Here is a 16485-nt window from a genome sequence, read left to right as displayed (position 1 = left end):
AACATACTAGATAACATTGTTTACATTCCAGTGGTGTGTGTTTAATGACTAGGGCATGAATGATTGAAAACCACAGTAATGATCTCAGCATTCCCTACGAAGTGCCCCATTTCGTTTTGTCTAGAGGAGAGGAGAGGGGGACAAAACACAGGACGGGGACAGGGACGGAGGAGGAACGGCGTCACAAGGAGAAAAGCAAACGTCAACTCTCATCCTGAGGGTTTCAGGGTTTAAAACCTATTGAACTGCAATGAGAAAGGAGATGTCACAGTCCAGGAAGACAGCTAGTTCAGTTTAACTTCATCATTCGGCTAAAAGATTAAGAGCTTCTCAAAAATATACCAAATATCGGGCCTACAAAAGTAATTTATTTCTTCGTAAAATTTACTAAGATTTATTCCTTTTGCAAAATGTAAAGAATGGACTGATATTATGAGCAGGTTCCTACTTACAAAAACAGACAGTAATAATGTGCAACGAGCACAGCTAACACAATTTTCCCAGATATATAGTGACAGAGTTTCCATGTGAGTCTCTCTTACCGAGGCAAGGGGTTTCTTTTACATACTTTCCGGTATTGTGTCGACAGTGGCTATAAAGTATTGAACACACATTTATAATTCACACTCAGTAAAGATCTAACAGGAAGGGCAACAGCTCACTTGGGAAAGCATAGAAAATTAGTGTGAGGTAGTTCAATAAAAAACTAGTTTAATTTGTCAGTTACTGTGAGAACAGAACATTGTGCAAAACTAATCCACAGGTAACAGTTCTCAAAAGTTTCAGTAACGAAGAGAATCTAAACCAGAAACAGCCAGAAAGTGTGACTCTTACTAGACTCTCCTTAAGAGCACTTCACTAAGAGCAGTTAGTTTGAAATTCATCAGGACGTTTGTTTTCCTTAAGTTTTCTAATCATACCCCAAACTACACATTCCTGCTTCAATGCCCTTTACCTCTTCATCTTTCTTGCTACTAAGGAAAAATGAGTTTCCTCTGACTCAGGAAAAACCTAAGCGAGATCAGGAGAAGGACAACACATACTAACATGTAAAGGACACGGAGGCCACATTTGGGAGGGCCGCTAATGACAGAACGGTGGTGTCTGGTTTTTCTACCGGTAAGAGAAGTTTACTGGGGTCATGGGGCTTCATGCATTCACTCTACAGCTAATGAGTGGCTAATGGACAACACCCACAAACAAACTACAACAGTACTTTTGAAAATAGACTATGTCTTTACCTCAAAGTGTTGTGCAGGCTTGTGCCTAGGCAACACTGAGTAGTTAGGTCTTCACATGTGTAGCACACACTGGCCGATAGTGTAGACCAAACCTTCTCTGCAACCCCAAAACAGCTGCACCGCCTGCTGCTCACCTCACTACATCACTATCAGACACGGATGGCCTCTTCACCTTTATCTTTTTAGAAAACACAGCAGGACTGGCATGGAGAGAATAACAAAAGGGCGTACAGGAAAGCGTGCTGCACTACATACAATCACGCTTCTCCGTCTTGTTAAGGGGGCTGTGTGGCAGCCTTCTCATTTAAGAGGCTGGCATTTCTCTCAGGAAGTCTGGCGTGAATGCACCGTGTCTTTATCAACTTGCAAGAGTGCATACCCGGAACAACCAGCAGCCGCGGGCGTGTGACAAAATGAGAAATGTTCAGCAAACAGTATGCAAGAGTTGAGATGCTCCATTTATGTATATTATAATTAAGCAATCCCAACAACACGATCATTTCACAAATGGTCAGTACACACTAGAGGGTAACAGAATAGTAACCAGGAAGAAATATGTATAAGGAATTAGTGTCTCTTTCCTAATCTATTAAGTTGAATAATAAATCTGGGTCAAAATAATTTTCTAACAGTAAGACAATGGGTATATTAAGCATAGAAAGTTGAAAAACCAAAGTTCTAAGATAAGCAGATGGCTTTACATAAGTACTGCTTGACAGAAATCTTACTTGTAATTTCTCTTTAAAAAAGAAAACACAAATGTTTGAGATGTCTTAAAGGTTCAAAAAGCTTCTAAAATAACAAGAACTAGTATATCTTTAGCTTAACAGATTTAAGAGAAGAGAGAAAGTTGTACTTAGATACTGCATTTTAAAAGCCAAGGGCACGCGACATTTAACAAACAGACTTTGTTTTCAGGATATAATTTGTTAAGTATTTTAGTCTACATTAATAAGAGTTTGTTTTATCTGAATCAACTGAAACATGCTGGTTGGCAAGTGGGAGCTGGCATTTACAACAAACCATACAGTAAGAACATCTGCTTTTCCTTGCTTAACCGAAATCTGTATCAATAGAGACGGCTTATCTGCAATCAAACATAAAATATGGGAATCTCCTGAAAGCACGCCAGTTGTTAAAGTGCAATGGTGAAATAATCTATCCTGGGGAAAATAAAGCTAATTAACTGTCAAACTAATATAAACTAGGAACACGCTCATGCTCAAATTTCTGCTGAAATCATAAACCCAATCTTGTTTCTATAATTCAAGAGGTGTGACCGTCTCAAAACTCTAATTTGCCCAAAATTAACACATCATGTTGTACGAGTAGAAAAGGGCTTGGTAAAAAGGCCGACAACTTTCAAAGAGGCTAGAAATCGTGACTTTAAACCATCAAAAACAAACTTGCGATTTCAAAGCATATAAAAAGGTTAATGTATTCTAATCCTAAATATTGCACATTAACAATGACCTAAAGTATCTTACTCAAAAGGAACTTCGCACTAAATATACAAACAACATGCCAAGCAAACTTTCAGACACTGCATGTCGAGCTGCGCCAGCTCTTGCTCCTGTTGGTCGTTAGTTCCAGCGGGCTCTCTGCCTGGAACCTTGTCGCTTATTATTTAAGTATGCATTTCCCAGTTCATTACATGGAATCCCTCTTGTTCCAAAAATAACAAAAGGTGCCTGGGGCATTACAGACAATATATTTCAGAGATAAGGAGACTTCAATGACATTTTACTTAAGAAAGATTCAGTTATAGAGAAATAATTCTGCAGATATAAAATGTAAACAGTTAACATACACTTGTCAGGAGCAGCACCATTCTTACCCTACTCAACATCCAGAGTGCATGTTTTATCGAAAATCAGATATAAAAAACAAAAGACTCCGACTAAATAACCATCACTTATGCCTGCTCTGCTCAATGTGAAGAAACAGTCCTTAGAAAATGATATCCTATATATGGCTGTGTGCTACTATTTTCAGATGAACGGTATATTGCTCATTTGATAATCACCTACAGAAATCGAAGTAGGCTTTGAAACCTCCCGACAGCTAGTGTGAATAGGACTATGCTATAGGTAAGACAAAACGGCCAGAAACACCTTGAGAACTGGTGCTCAGCTGACACTCTAATAGGAAACCAGAAAGGTTTGAGGGCCGGAGGCTGCAGGAAAGGGAAACACCAGACTCTAGACCACTGCTGGGACCTGCAGCCTAGATTAACTCAGTGTGTACAAAAACAGGCTCATGGCTAGTAGAAGTGAACCATCTGTTTATTTGCATTGAAATGTATTATTCATGAAGAATCCTCTTGACCTTATGTGATCGTAAGCTTTGAGCATGCCACAAACTGCAGAAAACACCAGATTGTTTTTACTTTACTTTTTTTGTGGGGGGGATGGGAGGGTGGTGGTAGACACCCAGCATCCTCAAAGACATGCTCTGAGTTATTCTGCCATTTAGACGATGGGGCTTTGCCAAAATTCAGGTAGGATTACCTACTAATTGTTATAACTAAATTAGGATTGGCAAGTAGCAAATATTGGAGGTTTTTTAACACGTTCATCATTTACAGTAGTTATTCCTGAATATAACTGGCTATAGGTTATTTTCCCTCACTCCTCTGGGGTTATTTCATTGATAAGCACATAACCCTGAAGGATAGCATCATGAACAAAACATCTGAAATAAATTCTAATAAAAAAACTATAAAAATCTTAAATAATTCATGATATAGGCAAGTCACCACATAATAGTTGCTTTGATAAACAAAATCTTACAAATTCAGTAAAAAAAAAAATCAGCAGCATAAGATAAAGCAAATATGCAAAAATTTTAAACCATGATAAAATAATTAGGTTTACATTATACAGTTAATTACAGCAAAAATACAATACAGTTTTGTTTTAAAACACAACTTAAGTTTTAAATTACATCACTTGAAATTAAAAAAAAATAAACTATTTACTACAAAATGAATTCTACATTTTTGAAAAATCACTCAAAAATAAGACCACTGAATTGTTTTCAAAGAAGTTCTATCAATGACTAAACGACTCCCCACCCCTCCCACCCCCCAAGGCCCAAGTAGTCATCTACAGCAGCCCAGAGGTCCAGCAGATGCTTCAAGACTGCTGTCTGTATCCGAGGCCAAAGTTGGATCTGTCGACATTGAAGACACATCATTGACAGACGATGATGACGATGGATGCTGAGAGCCATTGATCACTGCTGCACCTGTGCTATGAGAAACAAAACAGCAAATCAGTTGCAGACAGAGTTGCAGACCGAGCTACTGGTACTGTACTGACTACCCTCAGTGGTCAATAATTTTTCTCTTGGCTTTGAAAGCCTCACCAATAATAATCACAAGTGATAGGCAACACTAATTCACAAACACTTTTCATTGCAAGTTATGATAAAGAGAATTCAGAAAACGTCTGGAAACCTGGAGTGCTGCCCTTCCACGAATTTGTTTTTCAGCTCAAGACAAGAACTGTTAAGTTCAAGACACACTTAGAAATGGTCCTACCGCAAGATTCATGAATTGAGTTCAGGTTGTGTGTGAATAATACTGATAAAACATGCAAAACTACCTGTATTGCACCTTGTTGGAGAGAGAATCTCAAAAGGGATGTATAATTCAAAAAGTTAAAAACTACTGCCCTAATAAAAACAGATTTGTGATATCTTCTCAAGGTAAAGTCCAAACAATACTTCTGGTACACTTGCTTTAAAGTAAAAGCCAAAACAAAGACAAAGTCATTTTAATTGGAAGAGCCTTCAGTTCAAGGGCCCCAGTTTACATAGGTTACAGGACTTGCCACAGTCACACAAGTGTCCTAGTTAGGTAAACAGAGGTCTTGTTATTTCTATTCTAATAAATACTTGATAAGGTAAGTATGGATTTATTAAACAGATAAAGTAGGGGAAGACTGTATCCCTTACTCGAAGTACAGCCTAACATTTCCTGGATTTTAAAAAGTAACAGGACTCCTTAACCTACAGAGAAATCCTCTCACGGGGTCGGACCAGGAAGGGGGAGGGAATGACATGGGGAGTGGGAGAGGCGGAGATGTTACAGGTGATTCAGGCACTAGGTGATTCATGAACTACTTAATCACTACATTAAGGGTGAATCCAAATTTGAGTATGTTAAATAACGCAAGTTATACAAAAGTTCTTAAGAACACATTTACAGAACAATGGTTTCCAAACTGAGCAAAAAGAATGTCTGGGGTGAGTTTCAGGTATCCATCAGAGCGAAAACTAAGCAGGCTGAAAGCCACTGCTCCAGAACCCAGCATCTCAGCATCTGAAACTCCCCCTCCCTTCTGTCCCACGACGAGCAATAAAAACACTACAGAATAAAAGGTCCTCTGAGAGCCTGCCTTCAGAGGCAACAAGGAAAACAGCCGGGGCAGTGGGAACAGGCAAATCTTCAGGGCACTGGGGAGGGCCCTGGGAGACAGAAAGGAAAGAAACCACCAGAAATAGAGCAGGCGATGGGAGGTGAAATGGGAAAGGAAAGCAGACTGAGCCCTTCAAGACTGACAGGAGGGAGGACAAGGAGAAAGGAAATCGACCTTCTAGACCCAGGAAAGGTCCTGCAGGCTCCCAGACGAAGGGAAACGAAGATACTACACTTTCTTAAGTTCAACCCATATAGAATATGCCTGTCTTGATCGTATGATACCATGGCTAGACTCAAAGACCTGCAGTGAAACATTCAAATCATGAAAGGGTTCCGCCATATATACTTTCTCATGCGTCTAGTTTTTAATCCAAATTTCATTTTCTCCAGATTTCTTAATCTGATAGAAATTAGCTTTTAAATGTACCATAATTACATAGTTAACTTTTTAATCTGAAAATCAAATACCTAAGAAAACACTTGATTTTTCTGAACTTAAAAGCAACATGGCAAATTCGCAAATATCTGAATGACAATAATATAATAAAAAAATCCTTAATTTCAGGTATACGGGTCACCTCCGTCTCACGTGAGTCTCTACACACTCAAAGGCATGCAAAGTCATTTTGATACTAGCCAAACCAAAATAAAGATAGGAAGGCAATTCGTAGGAAAAATAATATATTTTATTTTTTAAAATCAAGTCAAAGTGGTATTGCGATGATCTGATATTTTGATTTATCAAAGACTGCTCCTTTGTTTTTGCATATAATCAAGAACTGAGTATTTCTTTAACAGCTTAATTTACTAATACTCTTCTTTGTAAGCTATAAGTGAGAACCCAGAAAATGTCTAGAAATCTGCAGTCCTATCCTTTCCACTGAATTATTTTGTAACCATAGTCAAATGTTGTTTGGGATCCAAATTTTTCACTTATAAATTAAGAACAAATCCTGCTGCTCTATCTATCTCAGGAGCTTATTAAGTTTACTCAAACACTGGACACTCAGAAGGTGCCACTCCCTAGACAGTATGCTCAAGTATGAAACTCTCCCAAATAAGGGACTTCTCAAATGCCACTCCAGCCTCTATCATGAACAATTCAGCTATCCTACTGCTGTATAGCAACACAAAGCTCATTAATTATTCAGTTATTAACGCATTTATAATACAGCTTTTTTCCCAACTAAATTGTAGGTAAAAGCTGTTGAGATCAATTTATATTTTCAACAGGATCTACATAATTTGGAAGACTGCATTCCTAATCAAAAATTTAAAAAACAAAAAAATTTAAATTTCTAAAATATAACCCAAAAAGTCACAGGAAGCTACAAAAATTATCTAAACAAATATATGGTTATAGTACAACAAAATGGGCATCTGAAACTACAGTTAAAATCTTACCCATGAACAAGATGTTAGATATATCCAATTTTTTTCTTAGACTATAGAAAAGTTTTAAAGAAATAATTAAAATGACACAGTTTTACTCAAATTTCAAGACCTATTTGTTGAAACACTACTCAGCCTTCAAGGCTCAGTTCCTATTTCACCTCTGCCATCCAAGTGTCTTAAGCTCTGAAGCCACAAGTCTGCGCCAGCCAGAGGCTTCCACGAGATGCTGGGAAACCACGCCCTCTGAAGTGACTACAAGTGCCTAAACCACCAGTGTCTGTCATGCAGCGTCTACTTCATATGTACATGTACCTGCCATTCAACTTTGCCCCTCAATTCTTTATGCTTTTACAAGTACTAAAATTAAACATAACATGAGCTTATCATATAAGAAAACGTTTATCTCCTGCAAACCAGTTTTCTTCTTAGAGACAGAACACTTTCTAATGGCAGTTTTAATGTTACTGCCTTATAGTTCAACAAATCAAAAAATACCAAAGTGAGAAAGATGGTAACCTGGTATTACATGTACCAGATTTTGCAATGAAACTTTATTTATTCAAAGTAAAGACTATTAAAATCATAGAAGGTAAGTATATTAAACTGTGAGAAATTTCTTCTTTAAACACAACAACGCCAACAGAAAAAGGTTTTAAATTTCTGTTCTTCAATGGCATGTGAGCATCATAAGAAAAGATGTGTGTTTTATGATGTCAGTTCCTGAAATATTAGCATGACGTACGGGTACAACAGTGTACCAGTGCTTTCAAACTTAACCACCCAAATTGTATTCCTTATACTCAGTAAACTTTGAATAATAATGGTAATAAACATGGCAAGAACTGCAGGTTTCAGGCCACTGAAGATTATAACACAAGAAGTCAACTGCAACCTTAACCAAGCTTATATTGTAACCAACCTAAAGGAGAGGGCTGCCCCCGTATAACTCCATTCTTGGTTCTCTCCTCCAAGTCCATAACTTCCTTGTATATCAATTCTGAAAAAGAGGTGCACAAAACAAACTTTTCAAAGTCTGAAAGCCAATCTCACGAGATACAGATGTTTTAAGTAAAACATTTTTACACACATTACTTTGAATAGTGTCCTTACAATGGCAGAGGGTCCTTAAGTGTCAGCCTAAGATTCAAGGTGCTAATAATAATTCCTTGATCCTCAACCATGAATGATACATTGAACGAAACAAAATCTCTGCTGTAACCAATGTTCCTAAAGTCAGACTAAGGACAGAGCTGGTAACAGTTAGCTTTACCTTCTGACTTCACCAGCACTTTGTACTACGCCCTATCACACCACACATCATTCTGTACCACAAACGCTTGCTTAATTTTGTCTCAGTGAGGGCATGAGTCACATCTGTCTTATTAACTCCTATTTCCTAAGCCCTAACATAGTACCTGGTACATCGCAGGTGCTTATTACTTAGATACCTGTTAAAAGATTTAAGTGCAAGAGTGTGTGGAAGCTTCTTTAATCAGAATGGAATACAAATACATTTTTATTAAAGGAAGCTTCAACTCCTTATAAATTGAAGCATGACATGCTGTCACTGTCAAGCTTTCTCCATGGGAACCCTGCTCTTTGACTAGGCTTCTGGACAGTGGGGGGCCTGCTGTGAGGACTGTTCCAACTGAAGAGACAGCCCAGGGGCTGCCCCGCTGGAGCATGCGCTCCTGCCTCATATTCTTCTAAGTGATCTAGCGTACAGTGTGATGCACCTTGTGAGTCTGAATGTCTACTCGAGAACAACCTTCTAGTGGATACTACATCGTCATTATTCATCTTCTTTCAGTCATGGAATTCTCTGAGAATTGCATAAAAGCAACGAACCCTCCTCTGAGAAAAAAGGTACAAGAAAAAAATGTTGTGCAGAATGGCAAGAAGTCTGCGTATTCTTCAAACTTCTGATAGAGTCTCTGATTACAGGGGATGACAACATCGACGAAGGCAATAAGGTAGACAAGTGGATATGTTGGAATGAACAGGAACTAGAGACACCTAAGTTTGCTTGCTATGGTAACCTCCTTGGGCTTGGAAGGAGAAACAGGAAGTCTTGATGGAGGAGAGAATGGGAGATGTTTTTCTTCAAAGAAACAAAACGGAATGATAGGCATTGCAGATAGGAGGACTAAAAAAAAGAGAAGAGAGAAAACAGCACCCCTTTGTGAAAAGGGATTAAGGCAGAAGAACCAAAGCTAATTAGGAGAACTAACTAGACAAAGTAATCTGTAGCTAATGGCTTTGGCAATGGATTTTTCTTTCTGTTATGATAAAACTCTTAAGCAGATCTTGTAAAAGGCAGTTTGTGGGTGATTACTGAACTGCACTTGGGGCTAGGAGAAAAAGATACAGAATAAAGGTAAACATGTTCAGAGTAACCAAAAATCTCAGATCTATCTATCCTTATACAAAGGAAAATACTATGTTTCACTGACTTTAAGATGTGCTTTTTTTCACAGTTTAGTATCTGAAATTGGGCTGCATCTTATCAATCACGCAGTGTAACTGGCAGTGTTTTCTCTTAGTGGTACATAATGATGTGTTTTACAATTGGTGGCCTTTTAAGAGTTCATGAAACACCATAACTGTCTATTGTAAACGTAATGATATATAAAAATATCAGGTTAGATATGTTAATACATACTCTGGTTCTCAGTAATAATACCCTTGTATGTTACTTATTACATATACAGATGCACTAGGTTCTTGCCAGTCCTATCATTCCGGTGGGCTCCACAGAATCTAACTATATGTCTTCCAAAGTCAACTCAGAGAAAACTGATCTCAGGTTACCCCTCAGAAGAAAGAATCAAATTCATTCCTCCCATTGAATTTACAGATGGATTACCTGTTCGGGTTTATAGCTCACCAGCCTTCAAGTATTCAGGCACCAGCTCTTAATAACACGTCTTCTCTGCATTTTAAGATTAGGTGAGAAAGGGGGCCAAGTGACTTGCCCAAAGTCACATAGCTACAAAAGTGGTCAAAACACTAAATGACAATACCACAAACGGAGGCAAACAGAACCTAAAAATTACCTGGCCCAAATGTCCCAGGGAATCTTCTAAAGAAAGAGATATTTTAACATTTCCATGACTATCCAAGCATTATTAATGTTCAACCACATTCTCAAAATAAAATAAAACTACTATATTAGATTTGCAAAGATTAAAACTTAACTCACTCTGTTGGTGAGGGTAGGGGTAACGGAGACATTCCTACACAATGCTGATGGGCAGTGTAAACTGCTACAATTTCTTTTAAGAGTAGTTAGGAAATAATTTAAAAATATCCTTCGGCCTGGCAAATCTTCTTGTAGGGTTGTTCTTACAGGCATGTTCTCACACATGCACAAGAACATTATAGAGTTGCTTGTAACAATAAGAGACTGGACACAACTTAAACGCTCTTCAAGAGGGAACTGGATATAGATCCTGTGACACAGCCACACAACAGAACACTAACCAGCTATTAAACAAATGAGCCAGATACGTGGAGAGAGAGAGAAGAATCTCTAAGACGTGATTATACCAACAGAGCAAGTGTGCACAGTATAAAACCATTTGTGATTAAAACAGGGTGGGAGGGGACAAGGGAGAGACACTAAACACACCTGTATACTTGTAGACTATGGAAGAACATAAAAATTCCAGAAAGCGCTAAATGTGTCTGTGTCTGGGGTGGGGAACATGAGAGATCAGGATTAAGTCAGGGAGGGAAGGAGACTTAATTTCTACTTTTGTAAAAATATTAACAATCACATTACCAAACATCACTTACGAATAATAGGAAATATCTATAATTTCCCTAAAATGATGAATAAATCCACATAAAAACCCAGAAGCTCTTTCAGCTTCCCCTCTAAGAAGCTGGTAAGTGTTACCTTTCCACTCTTCTATCGTGTGTTCCCTTTCATCTAACTGCTTGTCAGGTATCTTTGGTGGTGGCTGAAAAACATAAGGCAACAAGAATTAAGTCAGTGTACTGGCAGTCTATAAACTCTCATAATTATCTGAAATATTAGCCAGACAGAAGGCTTGTAAAAATACAGCGTAGACCAAGACTGATCCATCATCAACCATCTTCTTACGTAGAGAGATGAGTTTTGAAAGATTCCTTCATGACAGAAAAAAGACTTTAAGTTTGTCTTTCTTTTCTTCCAGTTTTTGAAATTGCCACATTTTGTTTGTATCACAGAATTGTGCTATGCATTGGACACACTAATTTGTTTTATAGTTAAATTAGGATGTTTTCTGAAAGCACTCCACACTGTAGCTCATCAGATCAGCTATCAAGGAAAGAAGGCAAGAAACAGTGGGAGGTAATTTTATTTTGTATCAAAGGTGCTTAGATGTGCTCATGAACTTAAGGTACTTTTCATGTAAAAACAGCGAAAGGCCATCATCATTTATCTATATTTTAATTTAAAATTAAAAAGCTGCCTCCAAAACCTAACTTTGATTCTAACTCTGAGAGTACAATACATTCTTCAAACATTAAGAAAAGAACTTACAGCTTCTGCTTCCGAAGGGTCATACCAGACATTGATATACGGGTGCTGGAGCGCTTCATCCACAGAGATCCTTTTAGACGCGTCAATCACCAGCATTTTGGATAATAAATCCCTTGCCTGACTGGCTGCAAAAATAATGACGTTAATGTGCACGCATTTCACGAAGGTTTTCAAATTATTAACAAATTTTAGAAACTTGAAATTATCATTTACTAAAAAGTATATGTTTCAAGAAAAACAGATTTTGCTATAAAATCAGGTCATATATATGATTAAAAAACATAAAATTACAGAAAAAAATAACTAAAACCTCACTTCGTTCCGCCACCCAGAGATAACTTTGGGTTATGTTTCATAAGAACATGGACACATACGCACACACACCAAATGGAGTTAAACATATATATTTATAAAAAGTACCTTTAAGTTTGTTGTGTTCTGAGTCAGCTGGGAAAAGGACATCAGGGAAGAGTTTCTCAAAGCTATATCCAGCATATTTAGGTCTGTTTTCGACATAAGTCCTTACTGTTGGCTGTAGTTTCTTCATGAATTCAGGACATGGTGTTCCAAGCTGTTCGATAACTTTATTCCACTGATCAATATCTAATAGCAAGTAGCTAAGAAAAATACTCTGTATCTAATGTTCAACACATTAGTCACATTCATATTAAAATAATAAGAAAATGGCAATTTAAAAAATCCTAAGAAGGAATGTGGCAGCTATAAATCTTGTATCTTACAGGCACCTTGCAAAAGGCAATGACTGTAGGTGGACAGAAAGGATCAATAAACAAACTTTGTTAATCTTGCTTATTGTGTGTGTGTGTGTGTGTCTGCTAATACTGATTTTATCATAAAAATAGAAGCTTAAAGTCACAAATTGTAAATACAAATGATAAGTGACTCAAACAATAATGACAATTACTACCCATAGGGACTCTAAACGTAAACTGTACACAATTCTAGAATACAAACTTAACCCTTTTTCCCAGCTTATCAGAAAATGTAAATGCATTTCCTAGAGGCTAAGAAATATTTCTTATAATCTGCCCTGCTTTTTTGAGCTTTCTATACTAACGGAAAATAAGTAGTAGCAATAAAAATGATGGCTTTTCTTTCGCTATTCTTTGTTTAGCTTAGGTTAATAAGATTTTTTTAAGGTTCTGAACCTTTTAGGAAAATGATCCCGTATTGCTGTAAGTTGTAAGGTTAGGATTCCCTGGTCTCCTTCCTCCTGGACTTTACGCTCCAAGTCTTCCCTGCAGATTGAGATCTCAAACTTCCTTACGGCCACCCAGTGAACATGGCTTCCCCACTCCTCCTCCAACACTTCTCAGCGTTACTGACTGATACACACATGACAGGTCACACTAATGTAAATATTAAAAACAGTCAGATGAACAAAAAGCATGAACCCAAATCTATTCATCACCATATAAAACTATTAACTGCTGAAATTCTCAGATGAGTATGTTATGTCGAGTAATGAGACAACAACCAAAAGACAGAAAATACACAGAACATTAACAAAAAAGGAGGTGGGGGGACAAAACAAAAGGATGACCAGAAGCAACAAACAATTCCAAAATTCATATTAAGTCCTAAGTACTTCTAGACTTACTCAAGTGAATAATTATTAGAAATTTTTAATGCAAGCCATGATGTTTGATTTAGGTTAAATAAATCAACTCAAAGCCAGCAAGTAATTGCAGATAATGAGCTTCAGCAACTGTCAGAATTAACATATGAAACAATCAATAAATGAGGGAAAGGCAAGTCTATGTCAAATAGCAGGTGGTATTTTGAAAGAGTAATTTAACAATAATACATATTATTAGGGAGAGACAAAATACATTATACCTGACCAAGCTGAAGTGCTTTCATACATTTTTTGACCTTCAGAAACTACATTTTAGGCCAAAGATAAGGATACGATCTGTACCTGGGAACAAAACACCACCTTTGATCATTTCTCCCATGATGCACCCAACTGACCAAATGTCAACTGAAAACAAAATGCAATGACATTAACATAAAGATTTTGGTTAAAATAAAAAAAATATATAAACATCAAAAAAAAAAAACAACGCACACCATGTATGCTTTAAAATTATAGAAAGCAGTATAAAATAAAGATGAGTGACAGTGAATGTGCTCTAACTACCAGCAGAGACTGTATGTCCTACTGCCAGATGCAGCCTACGGATAGTTCAGCTTCTTATCTCAGCAATTTTGGACTCTAACAGCCACAAAGAAACCCGCATGTGTGAACGCAGCACACTCGTTTCCTTAGAGGGCACGCGGAAGCGCAGCAGCTGGCTGTCAAACCGCTGCAGCAGCACAAGGATACAGTCCCTTCCTGGAAAGAGGATTTTGTGGCAAACCATTTCTCCCATAATGCACCCCACAGACCATAAATCCACTATGTTTGCAGCACAAAAGGAAAAGCAAAGCAAAAGGTCGTTAAAATCAAAGAAGCATAATATGACTGCATTATATACACAAAAAGAAAAAAGTGATTTGAACTTTAGCTAATGGAATAATTTAAAACAAAATATTTTTCAAAAGGCTTGATTCACAAAAGCAAACGTGAAGTGTGGCCTTTTAACTACATATCTAATTTTAAAGTGAGAGCTATGCACAGAAATCACATAATTTAAAAACCTATACATTTTGTCACTGAAAATTTGTTTATAAAACATGAAATAGAATCAAACACAAACTTTGTAAATAAGAGGGAAAATGTATACGAGGTAGCACAATTTAAGAAATAAAATCTTGATACTATTTTGAGGTTCAACTGTGCATTATACCCTCTCTTTAAGTCAAATAAAAGAAAAAAGCATGAGCAGAAACAATTTAGTATATTAAAATATTTAACAGAATATGTTTCTATGAATAATTACAGTTAAAAAGCTAATCTGAAGCTCTTCAGAAATTTTCAAACTGGATTTCATAAACTGATTCGAGAAGTGTTGTTTCTTCTGAATTGAAAGCCCGTTATTTTCTTGGCAACGTCATGCTACATTTACCCAACTAATCCAAAATGAACAAATGCATACAGAGCAAACCAACACTCAATGAAGAAAACTTACTGAAAGATCTATTTTCAGATGTTTTCCACCTAAAGTTTATTAAGCCCATAAAACCAAGTGCTTTTGGTTTAAGAAGTTAGTTTTGGCTGGAGACAGGATGAAAACGCCCACAGATTTCTTATCTACAAAGAGTCTTACCTTACTGACTTCATCAACTTTAAATGGGAGCTCTAATCAATGCTGAAAAGAATCTGCTAGACACAGAACCAGGCGATTTGGGGATCCCCACCTGTTTCATTAAAACTAACACATACCCTAACGTTTTGTATCTTTGGGTTTGAAAATCAGATAAGAGGAGGCTTGCAGTTTCATGGACGAGGGGAAGGATGAGCAATTCGAAAGGAAAGCCTTAGAAACTTAATTTGTTTTTGAAGTTTGAAGGCCCTAATTCTTTAAGAGCAAAAGAGGAAAAGGGCAGGAATGGATGCTGGAGAGAGAGATACACCCTTTATCCATGCTGAAGGACTTAGGAAATTAAAGCCTGTACTTTCTAATACGCTCACAAGGAGACTGCCAGTTCATTAGAGAATCTTAGGAGCTAAATTGGGAATATATTTTTGGAAATCCTTTGGAACTAAATTTTCTCTAAAATGTCATATTAAAATACATACAAATCTTTTTATATTATGGTATGACAATTTTCAAAGACAAAATTTTAGAGGAAAAGTTAATATTCATAAATCGATTCAGAGAAAAGTTTTTTCCAGGGTTTTCATTTTTGGCAAAACTCTAATACAATAATTTTCCCTAGAGATGTTATAGAGAGCTTTAGTTAAATCCAGGACACAACTTACGCAGGTAACCTTACAAAAAACCTATTTTTAAACAGATTTTGAAAGCTGCAAGCACAAGAGAAGATCCTGTCTGGGTCAGTGAAGACTTTCTCGGAACACAATGAGCCTGATTCATACACGAAACTAGCTTCAGAAGGTCTAACTGTTCAGTCTATGCACTTTAAATATATTCTGTTATATCACACTTTCCAAAAAGCTTTGAGGGAGCTTGCAATAAAAGATAGATAAAACAAAGTGTTAAAGCAGGTGGGGGTGGGGAGGAGCTGGGGGTGTGGGGTGTGTCACTAAAAGTTCTTATGTTTAACCTCACTGGCTAATGGAGTTATCATGATGAAGTAGGACAATTGACTCAGTTTCCTGGGGCAAAGAAAAAAGGCACTAAGGTGATCTACGTAATTCTTACCTAAGACAGGAAAGCATGTCAATTCTTTATATATGACAGTTTTTCTTTGTGCTAATTTCTGGTAGAGAGCTATCTCCCAAGATCACATTTATGGGACACTGAGTGACACTATACAGTATCTGTGACAATAAGTGGTTTCACAGCAAATGCAAAAGTAACCTTCCTGCTGGTCACCTGAAGTATCAATTCTCAAAGAAAAAGAATGCGTCTAATACTAAATCCAACCTACTGGATTCTACAGGGTATAAGACGTTTTTAGGTAGAGTAAGAAAAAAGAACAGCATGTTTATTTAAGAAGAATGATAGTAAATATTTAAAGCATTTTTTTTAATTCGCTCAGAAAAGGAAATTAAGCTAAAATCCTCAATGCTATATTTTATTAAAAAATCCTGCAAGTTGACTTAATACAGTTTCCTGACTCAGAGTGAAGTGCTGCTCCACATTCCTTGTGGAAAAAAACGTCTAGGTCTTTTTTCAGGGAGTATTTTGAATAAAGTTACTACACTTAAAAAGTTATAGTTTAAGTCAACAAAATCCTATGCAGACTTATTCACTTCCTAAATGTCTGAGATCGAACAAAATTTCTTAAATTAAGTATAA

The 16485-nt window shown here is 37.0% G+C and overlaps 1 protein-coding gene across 19 annotated transcripts in view; it reads right to left on the bottom strand.

The window, feature by feature from the left end:
- Nucleotides 1-3505: 3505 nt before the first annotated feature.
- The window catches only part of MAPK8 (mitogen-activated protein kinase 8), a 103327-nt gene continuing 90347 nt past the window's right edge, over nt 3506-16485 (bottom strand). For 17 of the 19 annotated variants that reach the window (XM_046652629.1, XM_046652628.1, XM_046652626.1 and 14 more), the window contains 6 exons: nt 13527-13598; nt 12014-12196; nt 11594-11718; nt 10964-11027; nt 7982-8059; nt 3506-4490 (listed from right to left, as the gene is read on the bottom strand). In XM_046652629.1, coding sequence (XP_046508585.1) covers nt 4345-4490; nt 7982-8059; nt 10964-11027; nt 11594-11718; nt 12014-12196; nt 13527-13598 — 668 coding nt within the window. In that variant the 3' untranslated portion in view covers nt 3506-4344. Of the gene's footprint in view, nt 4496-7981; nt 8060-10963; nt 11028-11593; nt 11719-12013; nt 12197-13526; nt 13599-13943; nt 14016-16485 lie in introns of all 19 variants that reach the window. The other 2 variants (XM_046652615.1, XM_046652632.1) reach the window with 2 other exon arrangements.

This window comes from Equus quagga, chromosome 2 (assembly GCF_021613505.1).
Source record: "Equus quagga isolate Etosha38 chromosome 2, UCLA_HA_Equagga_1.0, whole genome shotgun sequence".
Taxonomy (NCBI): domain Eukaryota; kingdom Metazoa; phylum Chordata; class Mammalia; order Perissodactyla; family Equidae; genus Equus; species Equus quagga.
The sequence above is the reverse complement of the archived record's forward strand: the minus strand, read 5'-3'. Positions and strand labels throughout refer to the sequence as shown.